The 25,000-nt window shown below is 41.2% G+C and overlaps 2 protein-coding genes and 1 non-coding gene across 31 annotated transcripts; 2 read left to right on the plus strand and 1 right to left on the minus strand.

Moving 5' to 3' along the window:
* Positions 1-1,399: 1,399 nt before the first annotated feature.
* On the plus strand, positions 1,400-17,852 carry LOC121202050 (histone-lysine N-methyltransferase ash1-like). Of its 29 annotated transcripts, XM_055506675.1 has the most exons (18): positions 1,402-2,361; positions 2,866-2,985; positions 3,332-3,494; positions 3,991-4,183; positions 4,662-4,739; positions 7,172-7,249; positions 7,976-8,053; positions 8,777-8,854; positions 9,562-9,639; positions 10,363-10,440; positions 11,149-11,226; positions 11,789-11,914; positions 12,058-14,176; positions 14,297-14,350; positions 16,400-16,453; positions 16,608-16,661; positions 17,105-17,221; positions 17,397-17,852. In XM_055506675.1, exons 2-18 carry the CDS (start codon positions 2,874-2,876, stop codon positions 17,624-17,626), a joined length of 3,768 nt encoding a protein of 1,255 aa, XP_055362650.1. In that variant the 5' UTR covers positions 1,402-2,361; positions 2,866-2,873; the 3' UTR covers positions 17,627-17,852. The 29 variants fall into 29 exon arrangements, 28 of the variants coding, with proteins under 28 accessions (XP_055362667.1, XP_055362650.1, XP_055362652.1 ...); XM_055506677.1 differs by having other exon boundaries at positions 1,402-2,985; positions 7,172-7,216; positions 8,021-8,053; XM_041069710.2 differs by having other exon boundaries at positions 1,403-2,985; positions 12,058-12,112.
* Positions 17,853-19,750: 1,898 nt separating this feature from the next.
* Positions 19,751-19,941, minus strand: LOC114850490 (U2 spliceosomal RNA). Its single transcript, XR_003784837.1, has one exon. It is a non-coding gene; the product is annotated as a U2 spliceosomal RNA (small nuclear RNA).
* A 699-nt stretch (positions 19,942-20,640) lies between these two features.
* Positions 20,641-24,410, plus strand: LOC114850476 (uncharacterized). The gene is made up of 6 exons (XM_041069697.2): positions 20,641-20,663; positions 20,930-20,995; positions 21,476-21,698; positions 23,481-23,571; positions 23,681-23,910; positions 24,026-24,410. The coding sequence occupies exons 1-6, from the start codon at positions 20,641-20,643 to the stop codon at positions 24,392-24,394; spliced, it is 1,002 nt and encodes a 333-aa protein (XP_040925631.1). The 3' UTR covers positions 24,395-24,410.
* Positions 24,411-25,000: the final 590 nt, after the last annotated feature.

Consider the following 25,000-nt stretch of genomic DNA (forward strand, 5'->3'; position numbering starts at 1 on the left):
ACGTGCCAAGGTTGGGAGGAGTGGATGGAGGGGGTCACGCCAACCCCGGAGGAAAAGCGCACGTGCAGGTTGTGAGTAGGGAGGAGTGGTTCACTCCGAGACCCCAGTATGTGAAGCGAACGTGCAGGTTAGAAGGAGGGAGGTGGGGGTCATGCCGGACCCCAGGAGGAAAGCGAACGTGCAGGTTGGGAGGAGGGAGGAGGGGGTCACGCCGGACCCCACGAGGGCACAGAACGTGCAGGTTGGGAGGAGGGAGGAGGGGGTAACGCCGGACCCCACGAGGACACAGAAAGTGCAGGTAGGGAGGAGGGAGGCGGGGGTCACGCTAGACCCCACGAGGACACAGAAAGTGCAGGTTGGGAGGAGGGAGGAGGGGGTCACGCCGGACCCCACGAGGACACAGAACGTGCAGGTTAGGAGGAGGGAGGTGGGGGTCACACCGGACCCCAGGAGGACCCCACGAGGGCACAGAACGTGCAGGTTGGGAGGAGGGAGGAGGGGGTAACGCCGGACCCCACGAGGACACAGAACGTGCAGGTTAGGAGGAGGGAGGTGGGGGTCACGCTCGACCCCACGAGGACACAGAAAGTGCAGGTTATGAGGAGAGAGGTGGGGGTCACGCTTGACCCCACGAGGACACAGAACGTGCAGGGTTGGGAGGAGGGAGGAGGGGGTCACGCCGGACCCCACGAGGACACAGAACGTGCAGGTTAGGAGGAGGGAGGTGGGGGTCACACCGGACCCCAGGAGGAAAGCGAACGTCCAGGTTGGGAGGAGGGAGGTGGGGGTCACGCCGGACCCCAGGAGGAAAGCGAACGTGCAGGTTGGAAGGAAGGAGGAGGGGGTCACGCCAGACCCCAGGAGGAAAGCGAACGTGCAGGTTTGGGAGGAGGGAGGGTGGGGGTCACGCCGGACCCAGGAGGAAAGCGAACGTGCAGGTTGGGAGGAGGGAGGAGGGGGTCACGCCGGACCCCAGGAGGAAAGCAAACGTGCAGGTTAGGAGGAGGGAGGTGGGGGTCACACCGGACCCCAGGAGGAAAGCGAACGTGCAGGTTAGGAGGAGGGAGGTGTTGGTCACGCCGGACCCCACGAGGAAAGGGAACGTGCAGGTTAGGAGGAGGGAGGAGGGGGTCACGCCGGACCCCAGGAGGAAAGCGAACTTGCAGGTTAGGAGGAGGGAGGTGGGGGTCACGCCAGACCCCACGAGTGCACAGAAAGTGCAGGTTAGGAGGAGGTAGCTGGGGGTCACGCCGGACCCCACGAGGACACAGAAAGTGCAGGTTAGGAGGATCCACAGGTTGGAGGATGGAGAATCTCTGTCTGGAGAAACTGTGTGTGTGTGTGTGTGTGTGTGTGTGTGTGTGTGTGTGTGTGTGTGTGTGTGTGTGTGTGTATGTGTGTGTGTGTGTGTGCGTGTGTGTGTTTGTTTTTACATCGTTGTGTGGACCGCAGCATGTTAGCACACTCACAGTGTGGGGACCAAAATTTATGTGGGGACCAAAACCTGGTCCCCACAAAAATTACTTCATTTTCAGTGTAAAGAAGCTCAAAGAAATGTCCTGTCAAATTTTCAGCATGGACCCCATTATACCGGCATTGGACAAAATGTGTGTAAGTGTGCTTAGGGAGGAGTAACTCAGTACTGCCTACTAGGGGCATGCGGTGGTATTGCAGGAACACACACTTGTAGCTTTAGAACACACACTGCTCCCAACTGAGCATGCTCAAATAGCTGGCGGCCATGATGGCTAATATCTAGATTAGCTGCTAACTAGCTAGCTAATTAATTGTAAAACAAATTGACTATAATTGGAACTAGTTGGTGATGTACAACTATATTATTCACAAAGAATTTTAGACGACACTGACTACAGTTTCAGATAAACTAATATACATTATTTTTATCGGTTTACACAAAAGTAGAGGTTAAGGAATTAGCCATGTACATGATATGATTTGCGATTAGCTAATAAGATAACTGGTGGAACAGGACAAGTAGATCTTCATATATAAGAACTCCACAGAAAAAAGTCCACTTATTCTGTAAATGTAACACAGCCATCTTGTTGTAATCAAAACTATTAAGTTAAAAATAAATATCAGTAATAGTCTCTATGAAATGCTAGCTAATACTTATCGGACGGAAAATAATCACATGCATTTGTGTATGCTGACATGCCTGGTGGGTGGAACTGGGGAGGCAATACTAAAACATTGTCACCACCCATGCAAGATGCGCTCACTATTCAAACAAGTATCCCTAAAAAGTGTTAGCATAGGACGAAGAGAACTGATTAGTAAGAAGCACATGGTGAAGAAAGAAGCCTCAAACAGACGTGCAACAGGGATATTACTGTAACGGTAAGTCAAGCCTACAGATATAACCAAGTTAAGTCAACATTAAAACCAATATGATGTTTCTAAAACGCTAGTTGTTTATTTTCTTTATTATTTTAGTCCTTTTGGCTAGCTAGCTAGCTAACTAGCTAGGAATGGCATGCTAGCAATGTGCCCAACTAAGTTACCTTTAATTTATTACTTCATCCAAGCATCATGTACTTGATTTAAAACACCAGTTAGGATTCTTTTATTAATAAAAAACGAACTGTAATTAATATCACACAGTTGACATAGGCCTATTAGTTGAGATTTTTATTGTTATTTAGCTAAGTATACTGTAATTTAGATTGAATTGAAGCTACATTAGATAATGCGGTTAATTTTTTAGGTACCTGTATGACTGTTCTTAGGTTTAAAACTAGCTAACTAACTTACTATAAATCCTATACTAGCTTGTATGTGGTAACTGCAGCCTACACAGCATTAAGTCATATTCCATTGGTTACATTTGTATTTTGAATGCAGGAATAACAATGGCCACAATAAGACGAAGGAACACGCCATTAAAAGATGCTATTGCACATGCTACCAGGGCCATTGACAAGGCAAGAGAGTTGGAGGTGAAATATATTAACTCTTTTAAAGGTATGATGCTGCATTTTGTTTTCCTAATTACTATTAATAAAATATTATATATCGCATTGTAATAAAGGGATCAATTGGCACAGTAGCTGAGTGGATGTAGATACGTAAAGCAAGCATATTTTTATATTTTATTATTTTTAAAAATTGTTTAAAATAATCATGTAATAACTGTTAAGCTGTGTCTTGAAGCCTAGAGCATATTAATATTACTGAAGATGTAACTATTAATGACATTGCATGGTTGTTGTCGTATGAAATAAATTTTTTTTGCATATGCTTTTAGAAACTTCTAGGTGTGTAATAATGCATACATTTATATTCAACATTGTGTTTTTGTATTTTCTAGGTCGAGGCTTGTTTGCAAAGGTTCCTTACCAAAAGGGAGACTTCATAGTTGAATATAGAGGAGAACTAATCAGTTCACAAGAATCTGAAAGGAGAAGGGGGATTTACCATAGTAAATGCACTGTTTTTATGTTTGACTTCTGCTGGAAAGAAAGAATGTGGTGGTAAGAAGAGTTTCTATTTTGTTCACATTTTAAACAAAGGTGTAACAATGATTTCATAGTGTTTAAGTTAACATGTGGGCATGCTGTAGAAAATAATCACATTACTTGTGTCCTAATAACATTGAACTTTCTAATATTGTCAATAGTTACTGTGTTTATTCAGTAAAAATTTATTTCAGACCAAAATCACTTTTTAAATATGAGTCCATACAAGAGTCATGCAATAAACATCAACAGGCCCCTTACAAGGAATAAGGTGCAGTGGAACAAGAAAAAATGAATGAGTTATTGTTTCAATCATATATAAGCTAATTATTTCTTTTCTATAGACTTTACACTTTTTGAGTAAGGAATATCTTGTATTGTACAGATTAACCTGAATAAAGTTTAGAAGTAAAATAAATTTGAAAATGTCATATTGATGACTGATAATGGTTTAATTTAATTATAAACCTTTTTATGAAACTTAATTTTTGATTCCTATTTTTGAATGAAGTATTGATGCAGCGCAAGAAGATGACAGTCTTGGAAGACTAGTCAATGATGACCACATCTATCCAAACTGCAAAATGAAGAGGGTCATAGCAGAGGGCAAGCCACATCTTTGTCTTTTTGCTCTGAGAGACATTAAGGCTGGAGAAGAAATAACGTATGACTATGGAGGATCTGATTGGCCTTGGAGAAAACAGGTTTGTAACTCTTGAATTGTGTGATGTAGATTAGTGAATGTGCATATTTGCTTTCATGAGGAGATCGGTGAAGGATTTGTGTTTCTTTTGTGAGATTTATTCTGCTACTGGTTTTTTAATCTGAGTTTTTTTAAATCAAATGACAGTGATTGCTAATGCTAATAAGTTTGAAGGGACAAATACAGGAAAAAAGCCTTTTCTTCAGTACAGGGACAATATACTTAAGCTAAATAACCAGAAGTGTGTTCTGCCACTCTTCAGCTTTCCTTATTCTTAATTACAGTAGTATATTAGCAGACATCTGTGCTAAATTGAAAATTTAATAATCAAATATAACTGACTTTTAGTTGTATACAGAGACTATTTAAGTTGCATCATCAATTGCATGTTTCCTGTATACATGTACTTCATATTGTGACTGATTCATACAAGTGTTAATGCTGATATGCTAAATACAGATATTGAATTCATTTGTCAGGCTAAAGTGCAAGAAACTGCATCTGATACACTGTCATCAGAGGAGGTTCCCCAGAGTCCTTCCCCCTCCAAGATGCAGGTATTGCTATAACACACAATTACACTTTCTGTCAGGTCTGTAGATTTAGTTTTTAGTGTTTTTCTTTAAAGTCAGTGAACAGAAGTTATTTATAAATATAATCATTATTAACTTAGATGTTTAGATATTTACAACACTTGCAGCACCCTATGTCACATGCATGGTTATTGCACACTTACTTTATGGTTATTGCACTGAGTCATTGTTTTGTGTGACTGGAGAGTTCAGATCAGACACAACCTGGGAGAAAAGGGTGACTTTGTGTCTAATGGTTCTGGAGGCTATAGCTCTGTAGCTCCTTTCTGAGCTGTCTTAGGAAGTACAACCTCTGCTGGGACTTTTTGTGGACAGTGTCTATGTGGGGGGCCCACTTCAGGTCCTGTGAGATTGTGGATCCTAGGAACCTGAATGAGACATTGTTATTGTGGATGGTGGGGGGGGGGCAATTCCTTCAAAATTCACCATCATCTCCACAGTCTTCAGCGCCAACTGGTTCTAACTGCAGCACTGAACCAGCTGCTCAACCTCCTGCCTGTAAGCAGACTTATCACTGTCCTGAAGCAGACCAGTGACAGTCTGTGTACTTCAAGGTGCAGTTGTTTGTGTACAGGGAGAGCAGTGGGTAGAGGGCGCACTCCCGTGGTGTGCCAGTGCTGATTGTGCAGGTGCCAGATGTGATGCCGCCCAGCCTCACCAGAGCTATAGTATGCCTATGGTTTGGCTTCTCTATATCACACACCAGTCAGGTCTGTAGTACTTGTGGGGTCCACGTTAGATAAATAATATTGTGCACATTTCATGTCAGGTGAATTTATTGTCCAATGCACAATACAGGTAAATTAACTTGAGCTCACTTCAGTTCATCTCAGTTGTACTGTGGCACACCACAAAATGTGTACACTTACTTTGGTGTGGTATTTATTGTACATATTATATAATTCTATATTATATTGCAGATATTGTAGATAGTTCGTATTTTTATCTATTATCAATAGCTAGTAATAGCAGTAGCCAGTAAAGAGAGCAGCACCAGCAGTAGGTAGGAACCTTTGGCACTGGGTCAGTTGCGCCGGGGAGGCTTATGGGGTGGAGCTTCGCCTCGAATCTAGAGGTAATGTGGAAGGTGATTTGAGTGTGCCACCTGTTTTCAATGTTAATATTAGATGCAAAACTGCCAGCACAATTACACTTGAAGGGTGAGTGTTATTAGCGTGCTCGTAAAGTTGGATATTTTTTTTTGTCGAATTTTAAAGATAGAAAGTTTGAGCTGCGCAGGTGGGCGTGTGCCGCGCCGTTGTCTTTTACGTAGATTGCAGATTGTTTTGCAGACAAGCTGCTATGTTTAATTGCTTTATGCAGTATTATTATCAGGGCTCCTACAAGCATATTACGTTTATAAGTTTATTACTCCTAATTACAAGCTGAGCTGAGTTTGTTAAACTAGTGTCTAAATGTTAGAATTAATGATGGGAAGTCTAGCTCTTTTTTACAGATTTGGCTTGGCTCTCTCAAAAGAGCCGGCTCTTGTGGCTCCTGGTCTGCTCCTAATTTATTATCCCTATTTATTATGTTTTAGCCTAATTTAGCGATTATAAATTGTGCGTGTTTCTAAGCATTTGTTTATTCCGTGTTTTCATAAAAGCCTTTAATGCATTTTTCTCTTAAAAAATACAGTTAATGCTTTTTAAAATTTTAATTAAACCTTTGGGTCTTAATATCTGTCAACCTCCACAAAACATTATCTAAAGTATTATAATGTTTTAATTTTACAAAGTGTGCACTCAGGTTTGCCGTCTCAAATATCATTGAAATGCATCTAGATGCTGCTGCTTTTTCGGCCATTTTTACTTATTCCCGACGCGCTTTATTTTAATTCTGGCTCCCCGTTTGTCTACCTGTACCACTACACTCGCTGTCTTAGGAGCGTTTGGCCCGTTTACGTCAATCCTCGTACGTGATTGGCCGATTGGTCCGCCCATAATAGTCTCGTGTTTGTGTGTATGGATGTTCAGCAGAGCGGACAAATGGCTGCTGAAGATTCGGCTCTCCCCGGCGGGAGTTGGCTCTTCTCATTTGCTACATTTGCATCGCTGGTTAGAATATAGAAGTGAAGGTTTTGGGCCGTTAACCTCAAGGTTCAACCTCTCTGTATTACACACCTGTCAGGTCTGTAGTACTTGTGGGGTCATACCAGCGTTTTGTTCTGCCACTCTTCAGCTTTCCTTATTCATAATTACAGTAGTTAATTAGCAGGCATCTGTACCAAATAGAACCTATCAAATGTAACTGACTTGTTGTTGTAGACAGAGACTATATTGAAATTGCATTGCCACTTGGATGTCTTTTTCCTGTATACATGTGCCTCATTGTTATTGATTTATACAAGTGTTAATGCTGATATACTAAATACCAATGTTAAATTACTTTGTCAGGCTAAAGTGCAAAATACTGCAGCTGATACACTGTCATCAGAGGAGGTTCCTCAGAGCCCTTCGTTCTCCGAGATGCAGGTATTGCTTAACCACACAATTACACTTCCTGCCATATCTGTAGTTTAGTTTTTAGTGTTTTTCTTTTCAGTCTGAATTTGGTTAATTTAGTCAAATATGAGCATTGCACAAAACTGGAGATCACATTAGGTCTAATACAAAGTATTTTAAAGCTAAACCTAAAATGTGTAGCACTCTTTGATTTTTGAGTATTCATTCATCATTCATTTGTGGCTAGTCTCTCACACACGTGGTGGGTGTCTTATCTTTCTGGGGACCAGTGAGAGTTGTAGTATGCCTAAGGTTTGACCTCTGTACCACACACACCTGTCAGGTCTGTAGTACTTGTGGGGTCCACGTTGGGTAAATAATATTGTGCACATTTCATCTTTGTAACATGAATTTATTGTCTTCAGTTTTATTACACTTGAATGCACAATATGGGCAAACAAACTTGAGCTTACTTCAGTTCATCTTAGTCACACCAACTTTTCGTTCCGCCACTCTTCAACGTTCCTTATTCCTAATTACAGTAGTTAATTAGCAGACATCTGTACCAAATTGAACCTATCTTACTTATCTTACAGTTACCTATGTAACTGAATTGTAGTTGTATGCAGAGACTGTATTGAAGTTGCATCGCCACTTGCATGTCTGTTTCCTGTATACATGTGCTTCATTATGTGATTGATTGATACAAGTGTTAATGTTGATATGCTGAATACAGATGTTTAATTCATTTGGCAGGCTAAAACACAAGAAACTAGCGCTGATACACTGTCATCAGAAGAGGTTCCTCAGAGCCCTTCCCTCTCCGAGATGCAGGTATTGCTCTAACACACACTTACACTTTGTCAGGTCTGTAGTTTAGTTTCTATTTTTTTCTTTTCAATCTATTTTATTAATTGAAATTTAGTCAAATAAGAGCATTGCTCAAAGCTGGAGATCACATTAGGTCTAATACAAAGTATTTTGAAGCTAAAGCTACATGTAAAACATGTAGCACTCTGATTTTTAAGTATTCATGGGGACCATTTGTGGCTAGTCTCTCACACACGTGGTGGGTGTCTTTCTGGGGACCAGTGAGAGTTGTAGTTTGCCTAGATTTTGACCTCTGTATCACACACACCTGTCAGGTCTGTAGTACTTGTGGGGTCCACGTTGGGTAGTAATATTGTGTACATTTCATCTTTGTAACATGAATTTATTGTCTTTAGTTTTATTACACTTGAATGCACAATATGGGCAAACAAACTTGAGCTTACTTCAGTTCATCTTAGTCACACCAACTTTTTATTCTGCCACTCTTCAACGTTCCTTATTCCTAATTACAGTAGTTAATTAGCAGACATCTGTACCAAATTGAACCTATCTTACTTATCTCACAGTTACCTATGTAACTGAATTGTAGTTGTATGCAGAGACTGTATTGAAGTTGCATCGCCACTTGCATGTCTGTTTCCTGTATACATGTGCTTCATTATGTGATTGATGGATAGAAGTGTTAATGTTGATGTGCTGAATACAGATGTTTAATTCATTTGGCAGGCTAAAACACAAGAAACTAGCGCTGATACACTGTCATCAGAAGAGGTTCCTCAGAGCCCTTCCCTCTCCGAGATGCAGGTATTGCTCTAACACACACTTACACTTTGTCAGGTCTGTAGTTTAGTTTCTATTTTTTTCTTTTCAATCTATTTTATTAATTGAAATTTATTCAAATATGAGCATTGCTCAAAGCTGGAGATCACATTAGGTCTAATACAAAGTATTTTGAAGCTAAATCTACATGTAAAACATGTAGCACTCTTTGATTTTCAAGTATTCATGGGGACCATTTGTGGCTAGTCTCTCACACACGTGGTGGGTGTCTTTCTGGGGACCAGTGAGAGTTGTAGTTTGCCTAGATTTTGACCTCTGTATCACACACACCTGTCAGGTCTGTAGTACTTGTGGGGTCCACGTTGGGTAAATAATATTGTGTACGTTTCATCTTTGTAACATGAATTTATTGTATTTAGTTTTATTACACTTGAATGCACAATATGGGCAAACAAACTTGAGCTTACTTCAGTTCATCTTAGTCACACCAACTTTTTGTTCTGCCACTTTTCAGCTTTTCTTATTCTTAATTACAGTAGTTTTTTAGCAGACATCTGTACCAAATTGAACCTATCAAATGTAACTAACTTGCAGATGTATACAGAGACTGTATTGAAGTTGCATCGCCATTTGCATGTCTGTTTCCTGTATACATGTGCTTCATTATGTGATTGATGGATACAAGTGTTAATGTTGATGTGCTGAATACAGATGTTTAATTCATTTGGCAGGCTAAAACACAAGAAACTAGCGCTGATACACTGTCATCAGAGGAGGTTCCTCAGAGCCCTTTGTTCTCCGAGATGCAGGTATTGCTTAACCACACAATTACACTTCCTGCCATATCTGTAGTTTAGTTTTTAGTGTTTTTCTTTTCAGTCTGAATTTGGTTTTTTTAGTCAAATATGAGCATTGCACAAAACTGGAGATCACATTAGGTCTAATACAAAGTATTTTAAAGCTAAACCTAAAATGTGTAGCACTGTTTGATTTTTGAGTATTCATTCATTCATTTGTGGCTAGTCTCTCACACACGTGGTGGGTGTCTTATCTTTCTGGGGACCAGTGAGAGTTGTAGTATGCCTAAGGTTTGACCTCTGTACCACACACACCTTTCAGGTCTGTAGTACTTGTGGGGTCCACGTTGGGTAAATAATATTGTGCACATTTCATCTTTGTAACATGAATTTATTGTCTTTAGTTTTATTACACTTGAATGCACAATATGGGCAAACAAACTTGAGCTTACTTCAGTTCATCTTAGTCACACCAACTTTTTATTCTGCCACTCTTCAACGTTCCTTATTCCTAATTACAGTAGTTAATTAGCAGACATCTGTACCAAATTGAACCTATCTTACTTATCTCACAGTTACCTATGTAACTGAATTGTAGTTGTATGCAGAGACTGTATTGAAGTTGCATCGCCACTTGCATGTCTGTTTCCTGTATACATGTGCTTCATTATGTGATTGATGGATAGAAGTGTTAATGTTGATGTGCTGAATACAGATGTTTAATTCATTTGGCAGGCTAAAACACAAGAAACTAGCGCTGATACACTGTCATCAGAAGAGGTTCCTCAGAGCCCTTCCCTCTTCGAGATGCAGGTATTGCTCTAACACACACTTACACTTTGTCAGGTCTGTAGTTTAGTTTCTATTTTTTTCTTTTCAATCTATTTTATTAATTGAAATTTATTCAAATATGAGCATTGCTCAAAGCTGGAGATCACATTAGGTCTAATACAAAGTATTTTGAAGCTAAATCTACATGTAAAACATGTAGCACTTTTTGATTTTTAAGTATTCTTGGGGACCATTTCTGGCTAGTCTCTCACACACGTGGTGGGTGTCTTTCTGGGGACCAGTGAGAGTTGTAGTTTGCCTAGATTTTGACCTCTGTATCACACACACCTGTCAGGTCTGTAGTACTTGTGGGGTCCACGTTGGGTAAATAATATTGTCTACGTTTCATCTTTGTAACATGAATTTATTGTCTTTAGTTTTATTACACTTGAATGCACAATATAGGCAAACAAACTTGAGCTTACTTCAGTTCATCTTAGTCACACCAACTTTTTGTTTTGCCACTTTTCAGCTTTTCTTATTCTTAATTACAGTAGTTTTTTTAGCAGACATCTGTACTAAATTGAACCTATCAAATGTAACTGATTTGTTGTTGTATAAAGAGACTGTATTGAAGTTGCATCGCCACTTGCATGTCCGTTTCCTGTAGACATGTGCTTCATATTATGATTGATTAATGCAAGTGTTAATGCTGATGTGCTAAATACAGATGTTGACTTCATTTGTCAGGCTAAAACACAAGAAACGGGCGCTGATACACTGTCATCAGAGGAGGTACCTCAGAGCCCTTCCCTCTCCCATATGCAGGTATTGCTTTAACACACAATTACACTTTGTCTTGTCTGTAGTTTAGTTTTTCTTTTTTTCCTTTCAGTCTGTTTTATTAATTGAAATTTAGTCAAATATGAGCATTGCTCAAAGCTGGAGATCACATTAGGTCTAATACAAGGTATTTTAAAGCTAAACCTAAAACCTTTAGCACTCTTTGATGATTTGATTTGATCTGATTTTCGAGTATTCATGGGGACCAGTGAGAGTTGAAGTCATAGTATTTTATATTTCAGGATGTTTTTGTTTTGTTTTAAATAAAAGTCAGGTTTATGTAAAATCAGGTTTTCAGTTGGACAGTCAAACCAATTTTCATAGATATTAACAAGTACACTCTTAAGGAACTATCTTGTATTTGAAATAATAATGAATTCAACAACAATTCACATTTATTGCTTTCTGTTCAATGCCACTTTGCTCTTGACAGTTAATGGAAAAACATTACAGCTTCTGGTTAATGTTTGAGAGTTGAAAACCTCTCTAAATGTAGACTGGTGTATCATTTTTTTAATGCTTTTTTTTTGTCTGTGATCTTCTCTAGAGTTTACAAGAAGCAGGAGTCTTTCATTCAATGAAAACTATAAAATCAGAACCGCTTGTGAACTACACTGATTCTGATGATGAGAGTCCATCCATAAGTCCTGACCAATTGAAGTCAACATGCCAGGTATGTTTTATAAATTTTACTTTGCTAGGACTTTTATTTCACAGTTCGATAAGTAAAAATGACGTTCCTTGAAGCATGTAGTTTGTCCTTTGAATATAATTCAAAATAAGTTTAATATTTCAGTTTTTTTTTCTTTTTCAAAGATGACAAGACAACTAGATTTGGATGAGCACTTTGACTTTACATCCGATCCTAGTGGTGAGGAATATATTCCTGGGACAAGTGAAGAGTCTTCTGATAGTACAGACACAAGCATAGCTCTCACGCCAGTTAAACAGGCAAAGATATTAAAACTTTGCAACCTAAAAATGGATGGTAACAAAGGTGATTCACCAAAAAATCTAAATAAGTCCATGAAGCAAAAGCACAACAGAGGGCGCCCACAAAAAAAAGGAAGCAACTTGGGTAGGAAACGTAAACTTCATTCTTCAGACAGTCCTTCAACCAGTTGCTCATCGAAAAGTAGAGGGGCAGACAATCTAAACTCACTAAGTGAACTCAAGGACAGCCTACCTGTTTGTACCTCTTCCCCCTCTAAACATGAAGTGATTGATGATTCTGTCTTCATACCTGGTGTATGCAAGAAGGAAGATGGGTCAAGATTGTACAACAAAAAACAATACTGTTTGTATTGCAAGTCTGGATATATAAAAATGGCAAGGCATTGGGAACGTGCTCATCACAATAAACCAGATGTTGCACTGGCTTTGTCCTTCCCTAAAGGCTCCAAAGAAAGACGGCTACATCTAGAGCATGTAAGAAACAGAGGAAACTTTGCACACAATGTTGAAGTATTGAATACTGGGACTGGAAAGCTTGTTTCTCGAAAACAACCAAAAAAGGACTGTTCAGGAAAAGATTTCTTGCATTGTGTATATTGTCATGGCCTTTTCACCAAGAAAGTCCTGTGGCGACACAGGAAGATCTGCAAGTTCAACACTGGTGTTGAACAAAAACTTGGTAAAACCCGTATTCAGGCACTCTGTGCACTTGCTGTAAAACCGCCACCTGGTGTCAGAGAAGAGGTTTGGAAGTTGTTGAACAAGATGGTCCAAGATGAAGTATATCATGCTGTTAAAGCTGACTCTATGATCATGGAGTTTGGTGAGCATCTTTGCAACAGATTCGGACATGATGTTGCCAAACATGAATATATTCGCCAGAAAATGAGAGAGCTCGGAAGGCTTCTAATATGCTCAAAGAAAATCACTTCATTGAAAACAATTCAAGAACACGTCAAGCCCTCAAATTTCATGCATGTCATTAGGTCAGTAAAACATCTAGCGGGTCATGATGGTGAAACCAATACATACAAGTGCCCAAGTCTTGCCCTCAAAATTGGATACACTTTATCAAAAATTTCAATGCTTGTTGAAAGTCAAGCTAACGTACAGGGCAACAAGAGTGCAGCAAAAGAAGCTTGTGCTTTTCGACAAATCTATGAAAGCAGATGGCATGAAATGATATCGGCTGCATCCCTGAGAACATTGCAGGAGTCTAAGTGGAATTCTCCTCTTTTGCTCCCGTTTACAAAAGACGTCCAGACTCTCCATTCTTATTTAGATCAGAAGCAAAAACAATACTTGGATGAGTTGTCCAAAGAAAGCTCCTCTCAGATGTGGACACAGCTCACCAAGGTAACTCTGACGCAAGTCATTCTGTTCAACCGGCGAAGAGCAGGGGAGGTGTCTCACATGTCCTTATCAGCATATTTGTGCAAAAATCGATCAAACCCTCAAGAAGATATGAATGAGGCCCTCTCTGATCTAGAGAAGAAGCTATGTCAACATTTCAGGAGAATAGAAATAAGAGGGAAAAGAGGAAGAAAAGTGCCTGTGCTTCTCACCCCAGCAATGCAGACAACAATAGATCTGCTTGTCAGCAAGCGCAAAGATTGTGGAGTTCTGCAGGAAAACCCTTACTTGTTTGCAAGACCATGTGCAATGACCTGTTACCGTGGGTCAGATTGCCTTCGACATTTTGCCAAGGTCTGTGGTGCAAAAACACCAGAAACTCTCACTTCTACAAAACTGCGTAAACAAACAGCAACCCTATCTCAAGTTCTAAACCTCAGCAATACAGAACTAGATCAGTTAGCTGGTTTTCTTGGACATGACATACGAATACACAGGCAGTTCTACAGACTTCCTGAGGGCACCCTCCAGCTTGCCAAAATTAGCAAAGTCCTTTTGGCTCTGGAACAGGGACGCATGACAGAATTCAAGGGCAAAAGCCTTGATGACATCATCATTAATCCAGAGGGTACTGTCTTTAGATTTTTTTAACTTTACTTTGCCTTTATTGGATCAAAAAGAAATTACATTCTGCTTTGAGAAATGGTAATAATGCCCCTTCTCAATTACTCTTTTTCTCCCTCCACAGAAAATGCACACGAGGACAGTGACAATGAGGCAGCAAGTGAGTCAGAGCCACAAGGTAAGGATTTTATTTTATTTTTTCTTTGTTTCTTTATCCACCACCACCACAATGTCTGGTTGGTTTGCCATTCTCTCTGTCTGTATCTGGAAGTCCCTCAGGATCTTGGCTCGCTCGTTCTCTACCACCTGGGAGGTGTTTCCCACTTTGACCTTGGGGTTTCCAGTCCATACTCTGCACAGATGTTCCTGTATACTATGCCAGCCACTTGGTTGTGGCGTTCCGTGTATGCTTTCCCTGCCAGCATCTTACACCCTGCAGTTATGTGCTGGATCGTCTCAGGGGCCTCTTTGCACAGTCTACACCTTGGGTCTTGTCTGGTGTGGTAGATCTGGGCCTCTATGGCTCTGGTGCTTAGGGCCTGCTCCTGTGCAGCCAGAATAAATGCCTCTGTGCTGTCCTTCAGCCCAGCCCTTTCAAGCCGTTGGTAGGATTTGTTGAGATCAGCCACTTCAGTTATGTTCCGGTGGTACATCCCGTGTAAGGGCTTGTCCTCCCATAATGGTCCCTCTTCCAGCATCTCATCCTCTGTTCTCCACTGCCTGAGACATTCACTCAGCACGTCATCTGTTGGGGCCTTATCCTTGATGTACTTATGGATCTTGGATGTTTCATCCTGGATAGTGGCTCTCACGCTCACTAGTACTCGACCTCCTTCCTTGCGGCTAGCGTATAGTCTCAGGGTGCTGGATTTGGGGTGGAACCCTCCATGCATGGTGAGGAGCTTTCGTGTCTTAACATCTGTGGTCTGTATCTCTTCCTTTGGCCACCTTACTATTCCCGCAGGGTATCTGATCACTGGCAGGGTGTAGCTGTTTATTGCCCGCGATTTGTTCTTGCAATTGAGCTGGCTTCTTAGGACTTGCCTTACTCTTTGGAGGTATTTGGTATTTGGCTGTTGCCGCATGCCTTGTTGCCTGTTCAAGGTTGCTGTTTGCCTGTTTATATTCCAAAGTACTTAATTGTAATTGTCCTCAATGTCTGCTATTGTTCCTTCTGGGAGTGACCCCTTCTGTGTGGATTACCTTGCCCCTCTTTGTCACCATCCTCCCACATTTCTCGAGTCCGAATGATATCCCAATATCCGAGCTGTAGATTCTGGTGGTGTGGATCAGCGAATCAATGTCTCGCTCACTTTTTGCGTACAGCTTGATGTCATCCATGTAAAGGAGGTGACTTATGGTGGCTCCGTTCCGAAGTCGGTATCCGTAGCCAGTCTTGTTTATTATTTGGCTGAGGGGGTTCAGACCTATGCAGAACAGCAGTGGGGACAGTGCATCTCCTTGGTATATGCCACATTTGATGGATACTTGGGCAAGTGGCTTTCCATTGGCTTCAAGGGTGGTTCTCCACTACCTCATTGAGTTTGCAATGAAGGCCCTTAGAGTTCTATTGTTGTTGTTGTACAGCTTGAAGCATTCAGTGATCCATGTGTGTGGCATTGAATCATAGGCTTTTTTGTAGTCAATCCAGGCTGTGCACAGGTTGGTGTGTCGCACTCTGCAGTCTTGGGTGACTGTTCTGTCAACCAGGAGGTTGACAACGGGAACTCATTGGTTCAGTGATTGTTGTGGTAGGGATCGCTCCCAATGCTGCATTCACATCTTCTATGAGACTTTCTGATGGTACTTCACTTGTCGTTGTAGTTTTCTTCGGGGTTGCCTGCTCAATCTCGCATATGAATGAAAACTGCCTGAAAACTTTATCCAATGCGCTGAGTGACAAGTTGATTACTGTAGCTCCATGTTAAAAAGTAGTTATTCCAGAATAGCAGTTCAGGGTGCTCAGAAAAGACAAGGACACTGCAAGCTAAAGTAGAGTGGAAGCAGAGGAAAAACGTCTGCACTCCTCAAGAAGCGGAAGGAAATAAAATTATTCATATCCCTGGCAAATTCTGACTTAGGTACTAGTATTCAACCTGACCTTAGTAAATAGGAAAAACAATGCAAGTACCGTTATTAAAAACACTTTACCTGTTTAGATTTAAAACTGTACGAGTCATGTGTCTAGAATAGATTCCTTCTTAATTACTCTTCTAACCCTTCACAGAGAATGTGGATGAGGACAATGACAGTGGAGCAGCATGTGGGTCAGGGTCACAAGGTACGGATTATTCAAAATGTAATATTTCATATCACACACATGCACATACACACATACATAAATATATATAACCTGACCTTTAGGTTAAAACTGTACCTTTTAGTCATGTGTCTAGAATAGATTCCTTCTCAATTACTCTTCTGCCCCTTCACAGAGAGTGTGGATGTACTTGACGACAGCATCAATGGGGCAGCATGTAAGTCACAAGGTAAGGATTTTTATATTGTCAAACATTAGTATATTCGGTGGTGACAAATATTGTAAAAGAACAAATCTAATAATTAACCTGAATGAATACACTTGTACTTCACAGTCTTTTAAGTAGACCTTGCAAAAATAAATCTAAATCTGTGGAGAGAGAGTTGGAGAGAGAGGAAGAAGTGGTTTATAGTGACATGTTTAGTTTTAGTCATTATATAAGACAAGCTTTCATTATATAAGCAGAGAGAAAGAAAAAAAACTAGTGTATTTACTGATAGTCCTGGTTCCAAAGTATTGAGTTAATTAACTTAAAGTGCTAATAATAATTTTAAAAAAGTCTAATGCTGCACTTTTTCTATTTAACTTCTTTTTCTATCTTTTCTATATAACAGTATTAGTTACTATACAAATACTGTAAAGGGTAATACTGTCTTCTGTTTTTATTTTTAGAGTGTCTGGTTAAATGTAATCAGACTGAAGATGGCAAGGCTACACTGACGGATGTTAGTGATTCAGCACCACATCAAAGTTTCATGGCTACAACATATAAGTCACCAAAACAAATAGGTTGGCATATTAACAATTTTACTAGCATTTTTGCTTAAGAAGTATACTTTTCATGAATTCAGATATAGTGTTGTCTTCTCCTTGTGCATTTATAGTCTTCAAATGATTTTTAATGAAGCATTTTTCATATATAGACCTATACACCAATATTAATTTGAGTTGTGTAATTGTACAGGTCGCCAAGTTTTCAAAAGAAGGAAATGGGAGAATGAAGAGGTACAAGCTGTTGAAAGACATCTGATGCACTTCATTACCTCATGCCGTGTTCCAGGAAAACTTGAAATTGATAAGTGTCTTGGGGTTGAAAATGTGGCGCTGAAAGACAGGGACTGGTTGTCCATAAAGTTTTATGTCAAGAACCGTATAACAGCTTTGAAAAGAAAGGCCTTTGAAACTGGCCTCTGAAACACAGTTCAATAGTAACTGTTCAATTGTTTGTCTAAAGCAGCGTTTTTGTTTACAATGCTGTAACTGAATAATTCTTATATTTGAATGACTACCTTTTTTGTTCATATTTTTATAAACAAATCTTCTATATCAGAATATGAATCTGATCTTTTTTTTTTTTTTACAGAAGTTCAAGGTAAATACCAGTAACTAATGTTCAAATAAAATTATGTGGCTTACACAATTTTTATGTCTTATTTTAAGTCCAGGTAAATTCTACTTATAGTCCTTAATGCTAGAAGGTAAGTACTTAATTTTGAATGCATAAATATTTAATGTCAAGTCCACAGTAAGAAACAAAACCTAGACTTTGTGTATTCTGAAGTCCACAGTAAGAAACAAAACCCAGACTTTGTGTATTCTGGTCCCACTTCTACCTAAAAACCTGACAAGTCCTCAGAAGTCTGGCCCTTGTCAGACGTGGAACACTACTTTGTCTAAATGGTCATTTAAATAGGCAAGCTTGTATATCTCACTATGTGGTTGCTACCTGATTTTTTAGAGTGCTCTACAACCCACAGAAAGGGTGGTTCCCAGAAAGGGGTGCCTTGTCTGGTGATCCCACAATGTAGTATAGACAAGCCTGTGTGTGTGTGTGTGTGTGTGTGTGTGTGTGTTTGTGTGTGTGTGGGAATACAAGGAGGGCCGTGACGTTGTGTGTTTCCAAGTTGGAAACTTGTTGTCTCCAGGTTGGAGAAAATCCCAGGTTGGAGAAAAAAAAAAAAAAAAACCCAAATTCAAATGCTTTTGCTTTATTTTATTAATTATTTTTCTTTTTCATATTACACTTATTTTGTAAATAGTGTTACTACACTGACAACAACAAAAACATCAACATAGTATAAAACACACGGAATATTATTAGTATTATCCATCCATCCATTTTCTTAACCGCTTACTCCCTAGTGCGGGGTCACAGGGGTGCTGGAGCCTATCCCAGCTGGCTGCGGGCGAGAGGCAGGGTACACTCTGGACAGGTCGCCAGTCCATCGCAGGGCAACACATAGACAGACAACCATTCACTCACACCTACAGGCAATGGTAAGCCAATCAACCTAACCACAGTCTTTGGACTGTGGGAGGAAGCCGGAGAACCCGGAGAGAACCCACGCAAACACGGGGAGAATGTGCAAACTCCACACAGAGAGGCACCAGGGCCGCCTCCGGGAATCGAACCCAGAACCTTCCTGCTGTGAGGCGACAGTGCTACCCACCGCACCACCGTGCCGGCCCTTATTAGTATTATGATTATTATTATTTCATTTTCTAATGAACAAACAAATTATCTTCAGGAGCGAGGGGCGCAGTCTGAACAGCAGAAGAGCAAATATCTGTGGCAGATGTATCTCTCGCACCGATGGCAAACGTTGTTTGTTTTGCGGTCCCTCGCGCGCGGACAAATTTGACACCTTTTCCTCTTGCCCTTTTGCGCCCTGATTGTCTAATTTCAGCCGTGACTTGAGGAACCGCATTAACTCCAGTAATGCATGATGGGAGATGTCCCTCTAGGATGTTGTACTTTGTGAGTTCAAAGATTTTCAGCACCGTCAGTCATTAGCGATCACGTGTGAAAGGCTCTCCTGAGCGCGGGTTCAGCAACTCATAATTACCTGGCAGGGGAGATACCATGATCAGGGTGTAAAGGACAGATACAAACCATAAACTATTAGACGGTCAAACAGAATATCAGATGTTAGAACTTGATGTATGACGGGACACAAGAGATTAGTTGTTTTTGTAAGAATGTTACAAGAAGAGTGTTGAACCTAACCAGTCACAGAGCACATGATGACTACGTTGGGATCACAATCTTTGAATATATGACTTGGCGTTTACATGAATCTGTGTCACTGAACCTCATTTAGAACTGAGCTGAGATCAGGAGATGCTTTTCATGAGTGGTTCCTGCATATGTCATACAATCTGTAGGTGGACAGTTTGACATTGCTGTGTAGTGGAACCACATCTTAGATGTTACAAAGTATTTTACACTGAGTTTTGTGGAGATCAATATCCTGTCAAACATATGGATACATAACTTTCTAATGAATAATGAGCAGAATCTACCATTTTTACATCCATACTGGGTGCACCGTTCCCAGAAGTACTGCAATACTGGGTCGATGCGCGGAGTGGACGGAGCAAGCCCCTATTCCATCTCCCTGCTCCAAAAAACAATTTAATATATGGTCCCCAGGTAGGGGACGTATCTGATATTAAACTGATAAGAACAGATAATACACTTGATCTTAGCCAAAAGGCCGAGAAGCGATACTGCCATGACGTAGAAGCTGAAGTACACATTCTCCCAACAGTCAGTCTCAGTGACGGTGCAAACGTCTACGTTCAGTTGACCAGTAGATTAGAGTTTAGCAGTGTGGTCCAGTGGGACCAAATGCTAAGATGTGCAACGCTTACAGAAAACAAAGGGTTGTTCTTTAAATGTTTAAAGACATGGGTCTGGGTCATGTGACAGGCTATTGTCCAATAGGATTCATAATAAATTGGTGCTGATGACGTTTGTCATTATTACTTCTATGCTAACTAGTCTAGCCTCATATGAGCTAATACCAACAAATCTATCATCTTTCTCACTGAAGAAAAACTGTTTGCTCGATTAATAAGTTGACAAATAAAACTGCAGCTTCCACATCTAGTGGAGAAAAGAGAAATGCATCGAAATGTAATAAATAAAACGGGTACGGTAACACTCAACTGAATGAATGAAGCTTGTATTTATTACAGTAGAATAGTTACAGAACAAATCTGAGAGCAGATTTTTTACGTGAGCCATAGCTTCATTCATGGGATTCATGCGACAGTCAGCGACAATATCTTTTGAACACTTAATCAGAGGAGAGCGCGAACACAGTCCCCCACTACCAGAAATTATGCAGTCAAGATTCCCACATTTGGGGAGATCGCAGAACCTGTTTCTACGGTAGTGCAAAGTCTACAGTCTACAGTGTGGAATGTCTACGGTCTACAGGTCACCGTAGACAGTTACGCTGTCCGATTTGTCGGGGCTGAGTCGACACGCGGACCCCCAACAACCAATCACAGCGCTCGTTTCCAAAGGTACAGTAAACACATCGGCTGGACAGACGCTGACTTTTTTTTTGCCGGACACCAGATTTTATTCCTGTACGTTGCTTAAATACAGTCCTATTCTTTTCAGTGGCCATTAAATGCGCACACACGGTGACCGGACATACAAAACCTCTGTTTGCGGTAAGTATCAAGTGTTGTTTTCCGCGACAGCTACGAGGACGAAGATGAATATGAGTTCATGTACCGTTACTTTCTCGACTCTATTCGTAGGTCCGAGTTTGTTTCCTGATGAAGAACATATTTTGTAACGTTAACGCGTTTGCTTAAAATGAAAAGAGTGAAAACTATTGGTATGTACTTCAGCAAGTCATTTATCCAGTTCATGTAGAAATACTGTCTAAAATGAGCTCCTACTAAAAAAGAACTAAACACCAAAGCTTATGAAATAGCTTGAATATGAATAATGTAATTGGTCATTAAACAATTATTTAAAGAAAGAATACTTTAAACTACTGTATGTATGGATCTGTAACGATGCTTTAACAGGCAGTTTGTGCTTTGTACTACACGCCCCACTCATCTCAGTAGTTAACACTGTTCTGTGGGTGCAGATGCCTCCATATTCTGTTCTCTACTTCTGTCAGTGCATTCATATTCTACTTGTTAATAGGCCACAGGTAAAGATGGCAACAATCCGCGTTGTGAACCCAGGCGCCCCTGCACATCGTCAGCAGGCTGTGCTGCTGTCGACTAAAGAGGCACGTCTTTACCGGGAGAAGAAAAAGGTCTTCCCAAAACCTCCCCTGGAGCTGCTGAACCCACTCACTGCACTGGACCATGCAGAGACATTCCTCCAAGCAGAGGGAGTCCCTGCACCGTCACGACAGCAGTGTCTGGGACGGCTGGTGTTGCTGTTCGGCCAGTACGGACACGCACCTTTCCACTGGCTTGTGGAGAACGACGTAGGCTATATGAAGTAGTAAGTGTGTTACGTTTATCACTTTTGTAGGTGAAAAACTACAGGGGCAACATGTTACAAGCCTTTGACGTTCATCAGCGTTTTGGGGTTTATTCAGGTTCATTGTTCCTTTAGGAACTTCAGTGAGAATAATGACCCAACTAAATTCATGTACCTTTGTGATTGCAGCATAGTTGACAAGCACAGAACAGAGATGTCAAACCCCCATAGAAAGGTAGTGTCGTGTATTTCTATTCTCTTCAACCACGACAGAGATTTCACAAGAACTCATCTTTGAAGTTTAAATCAATAGCATAAAAATTTATTATACATGACAAATTAAATCAATCAGATAATGATTACAAAAGAGTAATAGCAAGAGAGGCAGAAACCAAATTCACCTGCTTGTTCCTCTGCAGAGAGAACTGAGAGGTCGGAAAAGGTCCGCTGTGTGCTACCAGCGGACCCTCTGCGAAGCGCTCTGAAAACCCCAGCCTGTGAAGGCCTGCTTTTAACCACCACCTAAAATCTTTCCACATGTCCAAATAAGGACGTGTAGATGTTTTTCTCGGCTACTCTGAAGGTCCTGGCGCTGGGCCGTGTTATCTGTCCAGCTCCCGGATGCATCTGGCCCACCATCAACCTCCTAATTCCTTTCCCAGGTCGGTGTGACATTTTGAATATTTCCTTAGGAACAGCTCGGATAAACAGTTTACGCAACAGATTCTGCGAACACAGATTCTGCGAACCCAGTTCAAGCAAACGCTTTCACCCCAGTCACTGAGGACACACAAACCCATCTACTCTCTGTACTTCTCTCATAAGCAATGATCAATTTTACTGCTAAAAGTAAATGTAAATGTCTGTTTCCTGGAGTCTATCCCAGATGCTCCCCAGACAACGACCCTGCCAAACTGCAAGGGTTGAGGAACAGTCGCTGCATCTTAACCTGACCAGAACATATTGTTCACTACCTATATAATAATATATAATATGATACATAAATATACTACAGTAGAGAGAGCCAACCAGTGGCTTAAAGACTACCTGACAGAGTATGCAGAGAGCTTCCCACAAGTCTCCATTGTCCTTGAGGCGAATGTGGACAGGTGTATCTACGGTCAGAGAGGGTTTGAGAGCCACACGTTTCAGGAGATGTGGGAACTCAAACCCATCTACTCTCTGTACTTCTCTCATAAGCAATGATCAATTTTACTGCTAAAAGTAAATGTAAATGTCAGTTTCCTGGAGTCTATCCCAGATGCTCCCCAGACAACGACCCTGCCAAACTGCAAGGGTTGAGGAACAGTCACTGCATCTTAACCTGACCAGAACATATTGTTCACTACCTATATAATAATATATAATATGATACATAAATATACTACAGTAGAGAGAGCCAACCAGTGGCTTAAAGACTACCTGACAGAGTATGCAGAGAGCTTCCCACAAGTCTCCATTGTCCTTGAGGCGAATGTGGACAGGTGTATCTACGGTCAGAGAGGGTTTGAGGGCCACACGTTTCAGGAGATGTGGGAACTCTACCAACAATATAGCGTTCAAAGGGACAGTCCAGAGAAATTTAGCAATGAACAGAGGGACATAATAAAGAAGGCAAACAGTTCTGTGAGGAGGTGGTTGAACACACCACTGACCCACATCACAAGTATGCAGATGAAGAATTTCAGGAGATATATTAATGACAAGGAGGATGGAAGTGTGACATAAAGAATGTTAATCATGTTTCAGTTCAAATCACAAATGGTCCATCTGTAAAGCTAAATACTGTTTGGTGTATGGCAGCTGAAGACAAGGACCTCCAGTTTCAGGCCCTCCTCATGGCCAGAGGATGATGATGATGATGAACTGGCAGCTGCATCCCAGGCTGTGGAAGGTAAGTGACATGCAGAAAGTTAATGGTTGTTCAATGGTTTTTTTCATAGTAGAACATTTTTTATTACACCTTATTACACTTACACTACTTTTGTTTTATTACTTGTTAGATAGAATAAAGTCCCAGAAGTCACATTCCCGGGATCCCCTGCCCTTGAATTCGCCTTCAAAGACATCCAAACATGCATTACACCCCCCGGATGAGAAGCGTCACTCAGCCTCACAGAACACGTCTGCTGCCTGGCTGGATGAGCCAGAGTCTACTGTTCAGCCCACAGAGGCTCCATCCACATCCCAGGGTGGTGTTCCTCCTTTGCAGACACCTCTAAGTGACTTACCTGTAAGTTATACTTGGATTTAAATGCAAGCAGCATGAATGAGAATCCTACGTTTTAATGTCATTCTGTAGACAAGAATCACCAGACGTGCTCTTGTATGCACCATTTATTTTGCAGGTGGAGTTAGACGGTTGGGTGCGCCTGTGGGAGAAACCTGATGGCATCCCATCTGCTGACATTCACTGGCTTAAGGAGGACACCACAAGAGGAATGTTCACCGCTGTTCATGTGTACAAAGACAACACTGGTGTGCTCAAGAGGAGACGGGTGATGGCATCTGACCGCATGTGGTTCTACCCTCCAGAACCTCCGGCCTATGTCGGAGGGGTTCTGCCAGGCCCACAGCTTTTTTTCCGAAGCCGTCTGTTTGTGTGGCGTCCAGTTGGGGTTTGGAGGTGCTCCCTGAAGTGTCCACGAGGTGACAAGTGTGTGGGGGCAGGAAAGGACGTGCACCTCTACAAGTCTGGCTATCACCACCGGGTCTGACTTACCTTGTCTCAAATGTTTACTTTATTGGTGATCTATAAAAACTAATTAACTAACTAACAAACGAGAGCAAAACAAGTAAACGCAAACATTTAAGAGTGCTGCTTTTCTGAAATGTAGATTTACTGTATCATTTAATTCAGGAAGACGCCTGCAGTCCAAGTCCTCTTCCGGGCTTTGACAAGCTGGAGAAACAGACAGCTGGCATCCACATGGCAGCTTTTCAGTGCCACACACCACCACCCCTGCTTCTCCCACGGCTGGCGATCAAAACCCCTGTCACATCCACAGTCACCAGGCCTTTAACCACTGTGTCTTCACCCACAGCAGACCCCTCTTCACAAACTGTAACCCCCTGCACAATGCCCAGCAGCAGTACCCCTCTGTCCTGGGCAAGATCCAACTACTACAAGCGGAAACGTGATGACCAACCTTCAGCCCTGGAAACCAAGGTGAAAAACTTGCCAGCTTGTGCACTCTGTGGCAAACCCACTCAAGGACATTCTAAATACAAAAAAAAGACATTTTGCCCTGTAAAGAGCATGTCTTCCTCAAAGGGACTGGAAAACAACATATTCCAGCTACGAGGAATTTGTATCTGCTGTA

Source organism: Betta splendens, unplaced genomic scaffold (assembly GCF_900634795.4).
Source record: "Betta splendens unplaced genomic scaffold, fBetSpl5.4 scaffold_24, whole genome shotgun sequence".
Lineage (NCBI taxonomy): Eukaryota > Metazoa > Chordata > Actinopteri > Anabantiformes > Osphronemidae > Betta > Betta splendens.